The sequence below is a fragment of the Musca domestica genome, unplaced genomic scaffold (assembly GCF_030504385.1).
Source record: "Musca domestica strain aabys unplaced genomic scaffold, Musca_domestica.polishedcontigs.V.1.1 15, whole genome shotgun sequence".
NCBI lineage: Eukaryota > Metazoa > Arthropoda > Insecta > Diptera > Muscidae > Musca > Musca domestica.
In genome coordinates this window covers 12,277,338-12,295,977 of record NW_026712207.1, presented here as the reverse complement: position 1 = coordinate 12,295,977, position 18,640 = coordinate 12,277,338, and the positions used below count along the sequence as shown (strand labels likewise).

General features: G+C 36.7%; 1 protein-coding gene across 4 annotated transcripts in view; it reads right to left on the bottom strand.

The window, feature by feature from the left end:
* LOC101896635 (palmitoyltransferase app) overlaps positions 1-18,640 on the bottom strand; it is a 390,848-nt gene that overhangs the window by 32,145 nt on the left and 340,063 nt on the right. For all 4 annotated transcript variants that reach the window (XM_059119664.1, XM_059119666.1, XM_059119663.1 and 1 more), the window contains 2 exons: positions 13,165-13,325; positions 12,718-12,902 (listed from right to left, as the gene is read on the bottom strand). In XM_059119664.1, coding sequence (XP_058975647.1) covers positions 12,718-12,902; positions 13,165-13,325 — 346 coding nt within the window. The remainder of the gene's footprint in view (positions 1-12,717; positions 12,903-13,164; positions 13,326-18,640) is intronic.

Sequence of the window (18,640 nt, the reverse complement as noted above, 5' to 3'; positions counted from 1 at the left end):
AACTGATCTGGGAACTAATACCACATTTACCCCACATTAAGGCACAATGGTCACCAAAAAGCGATTTTAGTTCTTACGATATCTAATATTACTTATACCTTATACATTCCGTTTTTTAGGGTTTATACATGAGTCTCTGATTATTAATTTTAAGAGGGTGACTAGTATTGCAATCTCTGATGATTGATTTCTTCGAGTTGGCTACTATTATTACCGGTGCTTTTTAAAGAACTAGTATCCCAACTTACGAAAACACATACTTTATGTTTGTAGAACAGTGTAGTCTTTGCCTCTGAGGGATGGTTATTGAAACTTCAAACCCATGTTAATGTTTTAATACATTTGTGTGTTGGTATAGTTCAAAGATATTTTATAGTATCTTGGCGAAGTGACATTTTAATCCTGCCTTTGAAAACATATAAGTCTGCCGTTGACTGGTGCATCAGAACTGTTGTGTAAATGCAAGTCCTCTGAGTGGGGACTAAAATTTCAGTTTTTTAAAGACGTAGTTCCTGATATATAATTTTTCTACTCTTCATATCTTCGTTTTCCTTACGACTTATACGTCATTCCGTTCGTAACTCATCGCAATAATAATTTTAGACTTAACAAGGTATATGTAAATATTCTTGATCAACATAAGATTAAAGTCTTTTGTCTGCAGGCAGGTTAAGTTTGAAGATGGGCTATATCGGTCCACGATATCGTATAGTCCCTATATAACGGTACCCTCGATATTCGGTATTTTGATAACTGTAGCCAAATTTTTCAATGACATTATCTGAAAATCCACAAAAGGAGTTCCTTTTGAGTACTTTACCCACTGGAAGAGAAATGTCTATATAGGTCCACGATATCGTATAGCCCATACAACGGTACCCCACGATATTTGGCATTTTGACGATTTAAGAGACATTATTCACCAGATTTGTTTCAAATTTCGTATTTGGAATTCGTAATTGGTACTACAGCCTATGACAAAAAATTGTGTATGCAGACCCACGTCTTTGTATAGCCTTGTCTTTCCCGATTGTTACAGATGTTTTTTTTAACTAATACTTCAGTTTCATAGGATCATTACATTTACCAATTTAAAGAATTATTAGCTTATTTTGAAAAGGTTCAATATCTAAAGCTCATCTCCAACTGAAATTATTGCCTTTGACAAATACCACGTTTTTCAATGTTTGGTTATTGGTTCTAAAAAATTGCATTTCTATCAGAACTTTGTGAAATCCCAAATATAAATGAGGATTTATATAACCATCACTACGAAGTCAGTCTATAAGGACCAAAAAGTACAGTCCAGGTGGATTAAAGTAATAGTCTTAGTAAGTTAATATTCCAGTCTTTCGGATGGGAAATATTTGTGTAAGTTCCCAAATTTTTGATGATTGTGTGTCGAAACTGGAAGACCTAATGTTATAGTTTTTGATGTTTTACGCCTTAGTTTTAGTAGTATACACCCCCAGTGTCCTGGTGATTATACAAAGGCCCCTAAGGATTGTAACTCAGTACTTAGAAAACTAGTATAATATGCTATAACCATACCTGTAACTAAAAGACTACCTTAGTTTCTGAGCAATACTTCAATGCATGAATTATTGAGGGTTATAATATCAGTACCTCATAGTACCATACAGACGTCCGTGAGCATTGATGCCTTAGTATCCGAAAAAAAATCATTGCTTAGTCCTATGGTTTACAATTCCTATCCTAGGACGAACCTTCATTCTAAAATTATTACTGTCACAACTATTAAGATCAATATCTCAATTTCTAAAGATGACTTCCCTAGTCTTTTATGACTAATTTTTTACTACATGAATGATTTTTCAGTTTTGGACCATAATTGATTATTCAGAACCTTTGATTTTTTACATAGGAAGGGATTACTGTTAGATCTAAGTTCTGTTTATTGTAAATATTTTATTTATTACCTAATAATTAAAAATTCTACGGTATTCAAAGATATTTTTTTTATAAAATATTTGCTAGTGCAACATAAATTTGTTGCAGTCAAAAATTCATCCGTCTTATTGAAATTATTGTTTTGCAACAGTTGACTTTGCTACTTCTTTCATAACCACTTCAACCAAAGGAATCAAAATACCCTTTCGTTACAATTACAACTCTTCTTTTGATTCATTGAGAATAAGTCTTCAGAGTAGCAAATTTTCTTACTTTTACTTTTCATATTTACCTTACTTGTGAAAAGGGAAAATTACAAACTAATTAAAAGTACAAACATAGGAGACGATGAAAAGAAACATAAGAAACCTCAATATTGCTGAAGTTTATGGTCTCTGTAATGGAGGGACCTACCCACCACACACACAGGCAACTTGCATTTTCTTTACAGCACTGCATTTCGAAATGTATTTCATTTGTAACAGCTTCTTCTTTATTTTCTTTCCTTTACATCAGATGTCACAAGAAGAAGAAGTTTTCTTTTTTGTTCAAATATTTCTCTCCCAAAGGCCATCAAATAAGAAAAACAAACGGTAAGCCATGAAAATTATGGGAAAAAAGAAAAAGAATCCCACTGCAATGCATACAATAATAAGGAAAGGAAAGAACATCAAGAATGTAATCAAGGAAAAGAGATCCTCAAGAAAATTTTGTAATTTATAGAAGCCTCCTGGGTTATCATCGTTAGAAGAACTCAAGAAGGTCTTCTATTTGGGGAAGACCTGCAAATGGTTTTTCGTCTATAGATAAAACCAAGGAATTTTTTTTCTAGAAAACACCTTCAACAACTTTCATCAAAACTATACATAAAGGACTTCTCCATAAAAATGTCCTCTAGAGGCTCTCATAAAAAAGGTATTTTATAAACGGATTATAAGAACGTATATACAGAAGAACTTTTATAAAATGTCATATAACGAAGAACAAATGTGAAATATATTTTCTATAGGTCTTCTATAGAAGGTCAGAGAAGGTCTACAATTATCAGAAGTCACTCTAGGGAAGGATTAATGATATTCTTGTATATAAGTCCCATAAAGAATTTTCCGTATAGCTCTATATGACATCATCTATAACCGACGTAGGCAGGTTGGGGCCCGAGCCCCTTTCAAAATGGTACATTTTTGGATATTTTTGAGCAATTTTACCTGAAATTCTAATTTTTGATGATGGGCCAAACACTTTTATCAAAACTATCCCTAAAGAACTTCTCCATAAAAATGAGCTCTAGAAGGGCTCTCATAAAAAGGTATTTTATTAAAGGCTAATACAACAGAAGAACTTCTATAAGAAGTCGTTTAAAGAAGTGCATATGTGAATATGAAAATTGGAGCCGGAACCTTGAAAATACCAAAATTCTGGAAGTATAAATATATGGGGGTTATACCAAATATTAGAACTACATTGAAAACATTTAGAGAGGATTAAAACTGGCTACTAAGAATCCCAAATAGCAAAATAAAACCGATTAGGTTGTAGATATGAAGATAAACCTGTGAAATAGCCCAAAATGTAATCCTCCTTCGAAGAATATCTTGATACATTGGCTTAGAATTTAACGCTGTCAAGAACAAATCGCTCATTTAGTCAAATGTTTTTTAATATCTCAAAAAAATTGAGTTCGGAGAATTGAATTTCCTAATTAAACATTTTCTACAAAAAAGTAAAGTACTATACAGGGTGAGATAAAAAACTGCAGCAACGTCATAATGTTTACATTTTTTTTTAATTTTATTGAATGAAAGCAAAAAATGTTTTAAATAGCATCAAATTGCAGAATAAATCTAGATTTGTTCGAATTGGTCACCTTTGACACGAATTATGGCCTTCAAACGGTTAATGAAACCGTCAGACGCTGCCCGAATGTTGCTTTGCGGTATTTTGGCCCATTCCCGGCGAAGCGCTTGCTTGAGGTGATCGACACTTTGGTATTTTTTTGCTTTCCAAAATACTTCAGACACAATAGTCCAACGGATTGGTATCCGGAGATTTTGGTTTCCATTGTGCGCTGGAAATGAAGCGAAAATCCTCATTTTGTAACCATTCTTAGGTGGATCGTGCTGAGTGCGATAGTGCTGAGTTCTGTTGGAATGTTTAAGGCCCAAAATGTTTGCGTGACCAAGGCTATAACACACCCTCCAGAATGTTTCTCGATAATATTTGGCGTTTATTCTGATGCTACTGTCGATTAATACGAGCGGAGAGTGACCATCGGCTGTTATGGCGGCCCACACTATCACCATGGCCGGCGCTTGAGTTTAGGTGACCAACCGATGGTGTACATTTTCAGCTGACCTCTTTGGCAAGTAAACACGATCATTTTGTTTGTTTACAAACTGCTGGTTTCGATCAAGTCGCTTCTTTACTTTTCGAACCGTTTGTGCTGATATTGCTTTCATCCATTTCCTTGACGTTGGGCTATGCTACCAGTATCACGGTAACGAACGACCGTACGAAACACGAAAACGATTTATTCACATTTAAATGCTGGAGTGCTCTAACGATAGCCACTTGTGGTTTTCCAGCCAAATATCAAGAAAGCACACTATAACGCTTGAATTCCATCACGAATTACTTTTTGTGGAGAATTCTCATCTTTCGTACGTTTGTAACATATATAATGAGCTGTCACTGGAAAAATTTTAACAGCTGTCGGACGAGAGGCTTAGAAATGACAGCAGTCTGAAGTTGGTTGCAGTTTTTTCATCTCACCCTGTACAGATGTTTATTTGCACAGAGGTCACCATATATCAGTGCTTTCTATCTATGCAAGATGAATCATGATTTAAGGTATTTAAGTGCATATTTTACTCAATAAGCTGATACATTGCTTTATGTCAACTTCAAGTAAAAAGTGGTATATCCTTGAGTTTCATAGATATCAACATGGAAATTTGATAGAATAGAACTTCGATTGGAAATATAGACATTACCAACTTGAAACACCAATATTTCTTGAGTTATGACAGTTTTTAAGGAAATTGTCTATACATTATGTTGAGTGTCCTAAATGGTCATTTCAAGGAGTAAAACAGTTAAAAAATTTAAATATATACTCCATTCTAATGTGGAGGGTATAAAAATATAACCTACGATCAGCTAAAAACCACACCCACTATCCTATATTTTTTTATTAAATTCACGTTTTTCTATTTTTACCATAATTTAATATGACTTAAATATATTTTTCACAATTAAAAAAGTTATGAAAGGGTTTGCTTGTTGCAATTTTTGCAGGTGTTAATTTTATTTCTCCTTCTCTCTATCTCTCTCTCTTATTCTCAATTAAATTTTAAAAGCCTCGGCATTATTTTTGATGTAGCAACTTTTACATTCAGCACTTTCGCTTTAACACTCTTTGAAGGTCGTTCCATTTATAACGGTGAATGGACGAGGTATATGAAAGGAAACAAAATTCAAAAACAAAAAAAGAGAAGCAAAGGAAGGAAAGTCAAAAGAAATGTGCGTATGGGGGATGGGAAGCAACATGTTTGTTTTCATAAAGCCGTAGATTTTGTTTTTCTTCTTCTTCCATGGACTAACACTTGTTCAAAAAGCAATTATGTTTGTTGTTGTTGTTTTTGCTGCTGTTTTAATGGAAAATTCATTCAGTCCGATTTGTTTTTATACCCTCCACCTTGGAAAGGAGGGTATATTAACTTTGTCATTCCGTTTGTAACATCCTTAAATATTCGTCTTAGACCCCATAAAGTATATATATTCATAATCAGCATAAAATTCTAAGTCGATTTAACGATGTCCGTCTGTCTGTCTGTCTGTCTGTCTGTCTGTCTGTCCGTCTGTCTGTCTGTTGAAATCACGATACAGCCCACATTATTTGACGTAGAGCGCCAAAATTTAGCAGAGCTATTTGCAAAATGAGATATATCGGTCCACGTTCTGATATAGTCCCCATATAAAGGTACATCCCGATATTCGGTATTTTGATGATTTATGCCACATTTTTTCACGGATTTGTCTGGAAATTAGTATTTGTAGGTCATAACGGGTCCCTGAGCGTGTGGCAAAACATTGCATATATAGGTCCACGTTGTGGTATAGCCCCCATATAAAGGTACCTCCCGATATTCGGTATTTTAGTTTTTTTTTTGCCACATTTTTTCACTGATTTGTCTAAAAATTGGTATTTGTGGGTCATAATGGGTCCTAGTTCGTGTAGCGAAACATTGTAATTATAGGTCCACGTTTTGGTGTAGCCCCTATATAACGGTACGTGCCGATATTCGGCATTTTAATGGTTTTTGCCACATTTCTTCTAATGTTTCTTTTACCCTAAGGTGGAGGGTATTAAAAGTTTGGCCCGGCCGAACTTAATGTTTTTTTACTTGTTGTTCATTCGTCTGTGTTTGTGGCGGCTACAGCTGTTGTTCCTCTGTGTGCGTGTGTGTGTTCGTGTAATGCGCCAGTGACTGGCGTGTGCTAATTACCGTCAAAGAGATGACGAGCATTCAACGTATTAAACACTTTGTTCAAACGGGAGGAGCACACAAGTCTGTCCTGTCAGCCAGCCAACCAGTCTGTCATTTGTCTCAGACTTGGCTTTGTTGTCAACTTTGTTTGCTTTTGTCGAGCATATAAGGTGGTGACAAATTAAAATCTACGCAATATTACAGCTTCAAACAAATGCGTCAATTAGCTTTTACAAAAGTAGACACTCACAGACTCGTGCAGACAGGGTGTGGCAAAAGTTGGATGGAGATATTTAAAAAAATCACATCAATGATAATAAAAAGGAATATAAGAAATGCAGAAATATAAAAATTAGATCGTAACGAAAACAAACGGGAATATGTTACCTCCGGCTGCCAAACCTTAAAAGCTTTATAAAGGGTGAATTTTAGCTATTATATTTTTTTGGCAAAACTGGTTTAAAAGCTCACACACGTTTCGTGTTTTGTTTCACTGTCAAACATCTTCAGCAGAAATGGTTCGAAAAGTATGGAAGCGACTTGATCGAACCCCGCGTCGCAGTGGTCGAAAAATGACTCGTGAGCTGAACATATCACAATATTCAAATCCGCCAATATTAAAAAATGAGCTCGGGGTAAAGCCATTGAAATTCCAAAAAGTGCAAGAACCTTCACCGCATCAGAAAGAAAATAGACTCAAAATAGCTTAAGAGTTGCTTCGCGTGGCCGAAAGTGGTGAACTCGTTGTCCAGCAGTTTGTAAACAAACAAAGTGATCGTGTTTACTTGCCAAAGAGGTCAGCTGAAAATGTGCACCTTCGGTTGGCCACCAGAAATCAAGCGCGGCCATAACAGCCGATGGTAGCTCTCCGCTCGTGTTAATCGACCGTGGCATCAGAATAAATGCCGAATATTATCGCGAAAATATTCTGAAGAGTGTATTAAAGCCTTGGGCACGCAAACATTTTGACCGCAGACCTTGGACATTCCAACAGGACTCAGCACCATCGCACTCAGCACGCGCCATCCAGGAATGGTTACAAAATGAGGTTCCTCGTTTCATTTCCAGCGCACAATGGCCACCAAAATCTCCGGATACCAATCCGTTGGACTATTGTGTCTGGAGTATTTTGAAAAGCAAGGTTGGCACTAAAAAATACCAAAGTGCCAAACACCTCAAGCAAGCGCTTCGCCGCGAATAGGCCAAAACACCGCAGAGTAACATTCGGGCAGCGTGTGACTGTTTCATTGCCCGTTTGAAAGCCATAATTCGTGCCAAAGGTGAACAATGCGAACAAATCTAAACTTATTCTAAAATTTGTGGTTATTTCCGAAATTTTTTGCTTTTTGTTCAATAAAATTTAAAAAAAAAAAATAAGTAAAAATTATGGCGTTCGACTTTCTTACAGGTTTTTTATCTCACCCTGTATATTATTTTCAAAACAAATCTTGTGTTAGGAAAAATTTTCGTTCGTTTGAAATTTAAAGGGAGAGAGGTGGATGCTCATTTCGCTTTCTTTAGCGTTTTGTTTTTCAAAATCTTGAACCCTTTGTGGGGGAGGTGCCAAAAGAAATGGTCCGATCTCTACCATCTTTATAACACATCTTGTGTTGATGGAAATATTGAGATGTATCAAGCCTGAATGGAATCGGATGTTAATTTCGCGTTTTCTTGCCTTATAGATATTCGAAATTTTGACGCTTTGTGGGGGAAGTACCAGAAGGAGTTTACCGATATATTACATCTTCACAGCAGATCGTGGGGAAGGTACCACAAGGTGTGGTCCGATCTCGACAATTTTTATTTCAGATCTTGTGTTACTGGGAATATTGAGATATGCCAAGTCTGAATGAAATCGGATGTAAATTTCGCGTTTTAGGGGCTTCAGGGTTATTAAAAATGTTGATTCTTTATGGGGGAGGTACTAAATGGAGACCTTGGGTTAATAAAAATAAAATAAAATGGACCCGTTGCTCTATATGACACAATTATCTGATATTGTCCATTTTCACACCTGACCTAGCACTGATGCAAGTATTAAGATTTGGAGCAAAATCGGATTATCCTTTCTTTTTCTGCGCATTAAAGTATATATTTTTTTTGTGAGGGAGGTACAAAAAGGAGTGGATCCATATTGCCCACCCCCGAACTCAATCTAAGTTTGATAATAATATTACGATGTACCAAGATTGGACCAAATCGGATACGCCCTTCTAGAGTTATTGTTCACACCAGAGCAGAGCACTAGGGTCTAAGCCGTTATTTCGATAAGGCACGTTTTGGCCGTATCAAATGATATATACCCTCTCTAGCCATATGGATGAGGGTATATAAAACATTTTAGGTTTGAAGCCGTACTTTATGCGATTTTATGCAAAAATCTCCAACAAATAATAATTTTAGATGGATGACGTCATTGACAAAGATATTCTTCAGCAAAAGTTTACTAAGATCTACCAAAGAAAAGAACACTCTATTTTCATTGTATGCCAAAATATTTTTGCATAAATGTTCCGAAAAAATCGAAAATATTTCTGAACTTTCTTGATCAAATTTTCCCCGGATTTTTATCGATTTCACGCCTGAAACTTTCATAAAATTTCGTTTTATGTGATAGGTGTCCAAAGAAGAAATATTCTACACAAAATTTCACTGTAAATCTCAGAATAAATCATATATCTATGTACTATAGTTTTTATGAAAAATGCATTCAAAATTTATGTACTAAAAGTGAAAATTATGTCCAATCCGAGTCAAAATATCCCTTTATACTTAATTTTTTGGGAAAAGTGTCAAAGTAAAAATTATTCTAGATTTGAAGCTACGTCGCGGCCATCATTTGCAAGAAATAATTTTCAAATATTGAATTATATGAACCGTATTATAAATTCATATGAAGATTTTATAAATTTTTCTGATTTTTATATAGCTCTTTAACAATCACACTTTACTTTCCTCAATACTGCCATTATTCTTTTCTCAGTATCCACGCGTTTATAAAATTGTAGAAAAATGTACCTATGTAGATAAGTTTTCATAACAAATTGTTCTTATTTTCAAATATGTAGTTTACATTTTGCATCACCCTATACTTTTCAACATTTAAATGAAACGTTTTGCGAAACACTAAAAACCTGTGATAAGCGTGCCTTCATTAAGCTGAATGTTTGATGGTTGTAATGGCTAATGACGTTATTGTTCGGTCGTCGGTAGATAGGTAGCTACGTAGCTACCGTTGTAGGTTCCACCATTGTTTTGAGGCATGCTTTGGCTTGGGTGTTAAGAAGCTCTAAGGCTTGTCATACTCGTGTAAATCCCATACACCGTGGCAGTCAAAGCAAACCTAATTATTATCGAGGGCAATATTTAACAAAGCTATTCAGCTATTGACTCTGTTCCGAAAAAAATAAATACCAAAACAAAAAAAACGAAACCCAATCAAAAGGTTGAAATGAAAATGAAAACCACAAAATCCGTTGAAGAAAAGTCGACGGCAAGGTATTTCAATGGAAAACAGATTTTCGGAAAGGTAAGAAAAGATATGGCAAAGGATTGCTTTAATTAATTAAAGGATTTGCTTTCTTTTCCTTTTTTGGGGTTTTGATTACAGCAGGAAATTGGTAAGCAGCTGGATTTTTTGGTAAGCTGCTGCCGTAGCCGTAACTGTCTTGGTGGCCAGTTTATTTTGGTTGGCATCCTTTTTGAACGTTAATTACCGCCAGGATTTCACGAAACTTTACCGCAAATTATGCTAAATAATCAGAGATTTTCATTAAGAGAGCCGCATTAAACAATTTATGAAACTTAAGAAAAGTGCTAATGATTTGGCATCAGGTAAAGGCGAAAGAAAGGTATTTTCTTGGGTAGATGATTATGAAAGGAGGGGCAAATAACTTAATTCATTTTGATTGTGATTCAAGACTTAACAAAATTTTTTAAAGGGTGAAATATTTTGGGAAATTAACGCGTTAATTAGGGTAGAGCACGCAACCACATTTGGCCACCTTTTCAAGGATTTTTTTTGTAGATGCAGATTTTTAATATTTTTATTTCATAACTTTAACCTTTTTCATTTTGTTTGTTGTGAATGAGGATTTTTGATAGTTATTTCTTAAATAAACGATTTTTCGTTTAGAATTGGTTTAAAAATGCAACATAAAATTCTAAACTGATTGACTTACTAACCTATGGTCCGCATTATTCAAAATGTGATTTTTTTTAATAATTTCAGAAAAAAACAAGACCATTATGAAAGTAAAGCTAAAAATGGGATACACATTTTTCGGCGTTTTTTAAAGTTTACAACCCAAACAAATGGAGGAAAAAGTTCCCCCCTCTACCACATTTTTCGATATTTTCAGATTAAGATTACTTGAAGGAATAGTCAAAATACGTCAAAACTGTACAAATAACCTAAATCCCAGGAATTCAAAAATATTGAAAACCTATTTTAAAGATTAAGACTACAGATACAGGGTGACAAAAAAGTGTAACAAAACTCAAACGCCATAATTTTTACATTTTTTTTTTCTAAATGTTATTGAATGAAAGAAAAAAATGTCGGAAATAGCATCAAATTTTAGATTAAGTTTAGATTTGTTCGAATTGGTCCCCTTTGGCATAAACTATGGCCTTTAAACGGCCAATGAAACCATCATATGCTGTCCGAATGTTGCTCTGTGGTATTTTAGTTCATTTCCAGCGAAGTGCTTGCTTGGGGTAATCGACACTTTGGTATCTTTTAGTGCCAACCTTGCTTTTTAAAATGCTTCAGACACAATAGTCCAACGGATTGGTATCCGGGGATTTTGGTGGGCATTGTGCGCTGGAAATGAAGCGAGGACCGCATTTTGTAACCATTCTTCGGTGGAACGTGCTGAGTGCGTTGGTGCTGAGTCCTGTTGGAATGTCCAAGGTCTGCGGTCAAAATGTTTGCGTGCCGAGGGCTTTAATACACCCTCCAGAATATTTTCGCGATAATATTCGGCATTTATTCTAATGCCACGGTCAATTAATACGAGCTGAGTGCGACCATCGGCTGTTATGGCGGTCCACACCATCACCATGGCCGGCGCTTGAGTTGTGGTGGCCAACCGAAGGTGCACATTTTTAGCTGACCTCTTTGCCAAGTAAACATGATCATTTTGTTTGTTTACAAACTGCTGGACAACGAATGTTTTCTCATCGGAGACAGAGAAAACCAAGTTCGGCATTTCACCACTTTCGGCCAAGCGAAGCAACTCTTTAGCTCTTTTGAGTCTATTTTCTTTCTGTTGCGGTGTAAGTTCTTGCACTTTTCGGAATTACAGTGGTTGTACCCCGAGCTCGTTTTTCAATATTTGCCGAATGGAATATTGCGATATGTTCAGCTCGCGAGCCATTTTCGGACACTGCGATGCGGGTTTCGATGAAATGGCTTCTTTACTTTACAAACAATTTCTGCTGATGTTGCTTTTTTCCGTCCACTCCCCTGACGTCGGGCTAGGCTACCAGTATCACTCTAACAAGCGATGGTACGAGACACAAAAAATTTATTCACATTTAAATGCTCTAACGATAGCCCGTGTGGTTTTCCAGCCAAATATAAAGAAATTACACTCTCACGCTTGAATTCCATCACGAATTACTTTTTTCTGGAAAATTCTCACCGAAATGCTTTTGCACGCTTGTAACAATATAATGAGCTGTCACTGGAATAATTTTAACAGCTTTCGGACAAGTGGATTAGAAATGACAGTCTGAAGTTGTTTGCTTAATACGGCCAAAACTTGCCTCATCAAAAAATAGGTTTTGTACCTTAGGCCTCTTTGGATCAAATTCGTTTCAGAACATTTGTAGTCGATGTAGAGATTAACGTCCGTCCGTTCGCCCGTCCGTCTGGATGGTGACACGATAGCTCTCGAAGGGAGTATCCGTATTATTATCGAACTAAGATCGAGTTCGGAGATGGGTAATATCGATCCACACTTTCTGGTATTTTAAAGTCACTGATGTCTCCTTTAGAGACTCTAATATGAGTATTAAGAGGAGTTATACACGGAATGACAAATTATATATGGCTGCAAGCATAACCGAAATTGGACGATTTTTACGACAAGCAAAAGTAGACTTAAATAAAGTTGAAATTTAAAAAAATTATTTAACTTAAAGTCGTGTAACATTTCTCAAAAGGGGTCAAAAGGGTCAGGGTAAAAAAACTTAGCATTGTATTACAAAAAAAAAATTTGAAGATGTAGCCTTTATGAAGTTATCAATGTTAAAAATTAATATTTAAATATCCTTATAATTAAAATAATTCATTTATTATTCAACTTACCCATGGACAATGGTGATCGAAACGATCAACACAATTATCACATAAACTGCAATGTGAAGCACGGGGCGGTCGGAAGATCTTGCAGGTAAAACAGTATTTCAGCTTTACCGTTTGTCCTTTGACAAGGACTTCTTTTGTACGTGGTGGCGGTCGATATGTGGGACTATTTAAGGAATTTGGCACTTCTGTAACGAGAGAAACAAGAAACACACACACACGCAAAAGATACACAAAGACAAAAAGTGATGAAAACAAGATAACAATAATAAAATAAAACACAAACAAACAGGCATCAGCAACATAATCCATGTATAAATTGCTCATAAAAGTTGTTCATGTGGTTGTTGTTGCTGTTGCCCGCTGTTATTATGGCTTTGCGCTGGGGCCAGAGTAATAAACAAACGAAGTGAAAGATAAGAAGAAGGAAAAAAAGTAACGCCAACTTACCAATTTGTTTTTCTATATAGGCAGCCTCATCATATGAGGCACGCGGTATAACACCGGGATCTGTGAAGGTCGTTCGTAGCAAGGAACTCATAGTAAAAAAGTACAAAATAGCACCAACAATGGGTATAATGGGATTAATACGTGTGGCCAAAAAGGGGCAGCTGTAAAGAGAGCGAGAGAGAGACACAATTGAATCAAACAAATACGTTTCCAAATGAAATGAAGAACCAGAAGAAATGGGCTAAGTAACTATACTCAAACAGCCAAGGGAAGTGGTAGAGGCGCAGAGCGGTGACCTAGGCTAACCAACACTTAATATCATATGCTCACACACACACACACACATCCACACACAATACAAATTGCTCGCAAATACAGTTCATTTGTTTTCTCTTTCTCTCTCTCCCCTAGTTTTTTCACTTTGCCTTCTAGCTTTGCTATCCCAAACAAAGAATGAAACATGTGACATACTTTTGCCTGTTGTCCTCCCCGAGTTTTTTTTTGCGTTTGTCAAGTCAGTCAGTAGTGGCACGACCCCAGGCCTGAGTAGCGGCGAACGACTCCTAAACTAGGACCAGGCATAAAATATTTATACGACTCTTGTGGGAATTTTCGTTGATACAACGACAACGACAACACAAACATTGCAATTGTTTTCTACTTTTTCTACTACTCTCTTGTTCCCTTTGTCACAATGACTTTTCACAAAAGTCTCTAAGGTCCTTTCATTGTTTGTAGGTTTGCCTACCCTCCTTCCTCTCTGCATCTGATCCGCTGCATCCTTCTGTCACATTGTTGGTTTTCTCTGCGTGGTTTTTACTCCACTAACTCAACTGGTATTCGCCGCTATTATTAACTGGAATCAAATGCATTTTAGGACCAAATAATGCTAGGGCAGGGTGGTATATATTGTACATATGTATGTATCCATGTATGTATGTGTGTGGTTTGGAAAAATACGAGTTTTGGTGACTGCATCAGGAAAAAAATGAAACGCCAACAACTTGTCATATGTAAAGTGTTATGAGCAGCATTACTAGCGAACATGTTTGGGGGGGGATAGTATGCAAGTTGTTGGGGCATGGGTTTTAAATGACATTGAATTATATTTTCCAATGTCCGGAGTATTACTGAGATTTTCATAAAATAATTACTACTTTTGAAAAAGTGGACAATTCTTAGGCTTCCTAAGGAGAATTTTTATGCCTTCTTTTATAAATTAAAAAAATTGTAAAAAAACGCAGTAAGTTCGACCGGGCCGAACTTTGAATACCCTCCGCCATTTGGGACGAATATGGCAATTCTCAAAAAAACAAAAAAATCTGTTAAAATCTTACAAAATACCGAACGTAGCTGTTAGGGTCTATACGACGACATGGACCTGTCGTCTAACCCATTACAATATTCAAATATAGTTAAAATCATCAAAATACCAAATATCTTGAGGTAACATTATATGGGGGCTATACGAAGACGTAGACCTGCACAGACAATTTTCTGTCTTAGGCTGTAGAAACCATTACGAACTTCAAATACCAAATTTGGAACAATTCCTGTGAATAATGTCGCAGAAATCATCAAAATACGGAATATCGGGAGGTATCGTTATATGGGGGCTATACAAAGACGTGGACCTGCACAGACAATTTTCTGTCATAGGCTGTAGCAGCCGTTACGAACATCAAATACCAAATTTGAAACAATTCCGGTGAATAATGTCGCTGAAATTATCATAATACCGAATATCGGGATATACTGTGATATGGAGGCTATACCAAAACTTGGACCTATATGGCCCATTTTCAATACCAAAAGTCTTGCAGATATAATAAACATTTGAGAAAAATTGTATGATTTACTTCATTTCGTTCGGAAGCTAAAGTGATTTCCACAGACGGACAGAAGGACGGACATCGCTAATCGACTTTGTGGGGTCTAAAATGTGTATTTCGAGGTGTTACAAACGGAATGACATACTTAATATACCCTCCAAACTATGGTGGAGGGTATAAAAACAAGCTAAAGAGTATCAGACGGTTCTGCCGACAGACGTATACCCTCAGCCAATGTTCGGTCATTTTAATATATTTTGACTTCTGTTATAATTATTCAAACTCTTGACTCTCTATGGAGTGGGTTCTGAAATGATGGGTCAATATTGTCCATTTCATATCGGACCTATATAAATGCCATATAAATATTGTGACGTGCCAGGTTTGGTCTATATTGGGAACTTCATCATAAAATCCATATTCATCCCCAAGTTGGTGGAGAGAAACATTTCGAATAGCAAATTGTAAAGAATCGCCGACTTGTTTCGTAAGTTATGACAGATAAAAGTATTGAAAATTGTGACCCTTTGTAGGTGAGTTACCAGAAGGGGTTCGCAGCTATATATCATCTTCACAACATATCCTGTGTTAGCAAAATTGTGTGTATGTGTGAAATTTGAAGAGAGTTGAAAGCTTAATTGGTTTGCTTGGAGCGTTTGGTTTGACAGCATCTTGGATGTAGAATAAATGGTCCGATCTCTACCAACTTTGTAACAGATTTTGTGTTGATAGGAATATTGAGATGTGCCAAGACCGAATGAAATCGGACGTTAATTTCATGGTTATCCAAAATTTTGACCCCTTGGGGAGAAGGTACCAAAAGGAGAAGACCGATATATCCCATCTTCAGAACAGATCTTGTGTTAGTAGAAATAATAGTATGTGTGAAATATAAAGAGAACCGTATGCTTATTTCGGATCATATAAACGTTTTGCTTATTCAAAACTTTGAGCTTTTGTGGGGGAGGTACCAGAAGGAATGGTCCGATATCTACCGCCTTTATAACAGATCCTGCGTTGATAGAAATATTCAGATGTGTCAGGTCTAAATGGAATCGAATGTTTATTTCGCGTTTTATGAGTTTAATGTATATTCAAAATTTCGACCTTTTATGGGGGAGGTACTTGATAGAGTAGAGTAGTAGTGACACAAATATTAGGATTTGCAAAGTTGGAGAAAATCGGGGTTTTCGTTTCTCTTTGGGTAAAGAAAATATATTTTTTTGAAAATTTAAACCTTTTGTGCGGGAGGTACCAGAAGGAATGGACCGATATTGCCCATCTCCGAATTCGATCTATATTTAACAAAAATATTACGATGTACCAAGTTTGGATCAAATCTGATACTCCCTCCGAGGGTTATCGTGCGCAGCAGCTAGACAGGCAGATAGACGGAGGGACATCGCACCAGCCAGATAGGCAGAGAGACGGATGGACATCGCTAGATCGACTCCAAATTTCCTGAAACGAATTTGGTCCAAAGAGACTTAGGGTCTAAAACCGTTATTTCGACTAGGCACGTTTTGACCGTATCAAATGATATATACCTTCTTTAGCCATATGGCTAAGGGTATAATAAGTCATATGGCTGAGGGTATAATAATAAAGGTTTTTATAGTAAACTCAGTTAGTAAACGAGTTATTCCTCTGCCCTTAAATCAGTTAAAGCTTCAGACGATAAATTTTTTTGTACTATAGACGATCTCTTCCACTCACGGGACTGACTTTGAATCATATGCTCCGAATTCCTCTGGCTCGAGAGAGAGAAGGAGAGCTTGCATCACAACATGTTCACAACAAAAAGGGGCGAAGATTAGAGAACATGTTTTCCGACTGCATCTACCCTACCCTTTCCGTATAGACCTGTCTGGCCTGAACTGAAGAATGCCGGGTTCTCCAGATTTCAAAATTGTTGGAATAGGTTGACTCAGAAAATTAGGCCAAAATATTGGAGGTAACATTCTGCCGACTTCTTAAGTCCACATTAGAAATGGGGAAAAGTTCCTCTGGTCGCTGGTCGACAGAACTTGTGTTGGTGATAAGAAAATCTTAGTGGGTTCATACAGAGTATAGACCTGTTAGGGATCAAATATGCACTTCCGGCGCCGAATGTGAATTCCGGTAGTCGAAAATAAGGAACGTGGACCGTCAATACACCAGTGGGCCGTCCACACGAGAAAGAACATGTAGTTCATGCAGGCATTGTCAGGTCTACCCCCATTCCCAATTTTTTGAGTTCCTCATCCATATTTCATTAATTCATTCATGATAATGTATTCAATCACATCACTCCTCCAAAAATGCCATAAACCAAACTAAAACCCATAAAAACTCTCTCATAGATTTATTGACCAGGCAGGTGTTACGAATAGACATGGTCGTCGTATCAATATGCCTTGCAAACTTCACAACCACCTAATCTAATAATATTACCCCTAACAGGGTTTATCCTACCCTCGTTGCCGGGGGGAGGGACATGCAACAGCAGTTAAATATTAACCAACACCACTTTCAAGTCCACTTAAATGTAAGCCCAGCGAGCATTTTAAGTGGATGTTTGTATATGATTTTCAGTGTTTACATAAGACTGCTGATGGTGAACGAACGCCCCATGCTCATGAACATGTGCAAATGAGTGTTCATGTTTTCCCGCGCGGGTGAGTGTGTATGTGTGTGTTCGGGGTATTGTGTTTTGTTATTATTTATTCATAAAATGTTTAACATAGATTACATGAAAAAAAAAATAAAGAAAACGCCAACAGCAGCCTCAACATTTAGCATCATATCAACGGCAGCAACACCAGCAGCAGGGCAAACCTGCCAGTTGCCATGGGCTATGTAGTAGAGGAGCGAGCTGTACTAGTGGTGGTAATGGCAGTAACAGCAGCATTTTGTAGCCGCAAGTGGCATGTCCTTTTATTGTTCGTTGCAATGCAGCAGCAACAGCAGCAACAACTACTACTCAACTGCATCACTTAATGTCCCCATCACACATTGGCACTCTGTCAGCGCAAGTGAGCGAACAATACCACTACTTATTTGCACGCTCAGAAAGCACACACACACTCACACACATGCATACATACATTCATACGCCATGATTCACAATCATTCAAATGTGCATGTTTTGTGTTAGAGACATCAGCTTTTTGCCGGATGTTAAGGGAAATGTCTCTAGCACAAATATTCGAAATACAATGCGGCCACTACAATTCGATATAAAGTCTGTCCTTCATTTATTGTTGTTGCTGTAGTTGCAAGCATAACATTCATGCATGTTTGAATATTTAGATATTCAAAGTACTGTGGTTCGGGACACACATCCATAGATAAAAATAAGGAATATTTTTCGATAGAAAAAAATTTTCCTCAGAATGGCTGAGGAATGTTTTTTCTATAGAGAAAAAATCGCACCTCAGTGAGGCTGAGGTATTTTTTTCTATAGGAAAAAAATCGCACCTCAGTGAGGCTGAGGTATTTTTTTCTATAGGAAAAAAATCGCACCTCAGTGAGGCTGAGGTATTTTTTTCTATAGGAAAAAAATCGCACCTCAGTGAGGCTGAGGTATTTTTTTCTATAGGAAAAAAATCGCACCTCAGTGAGGCTGAGGTATTTTTTTCTATAGAAAAAAAATTGCACCTCAG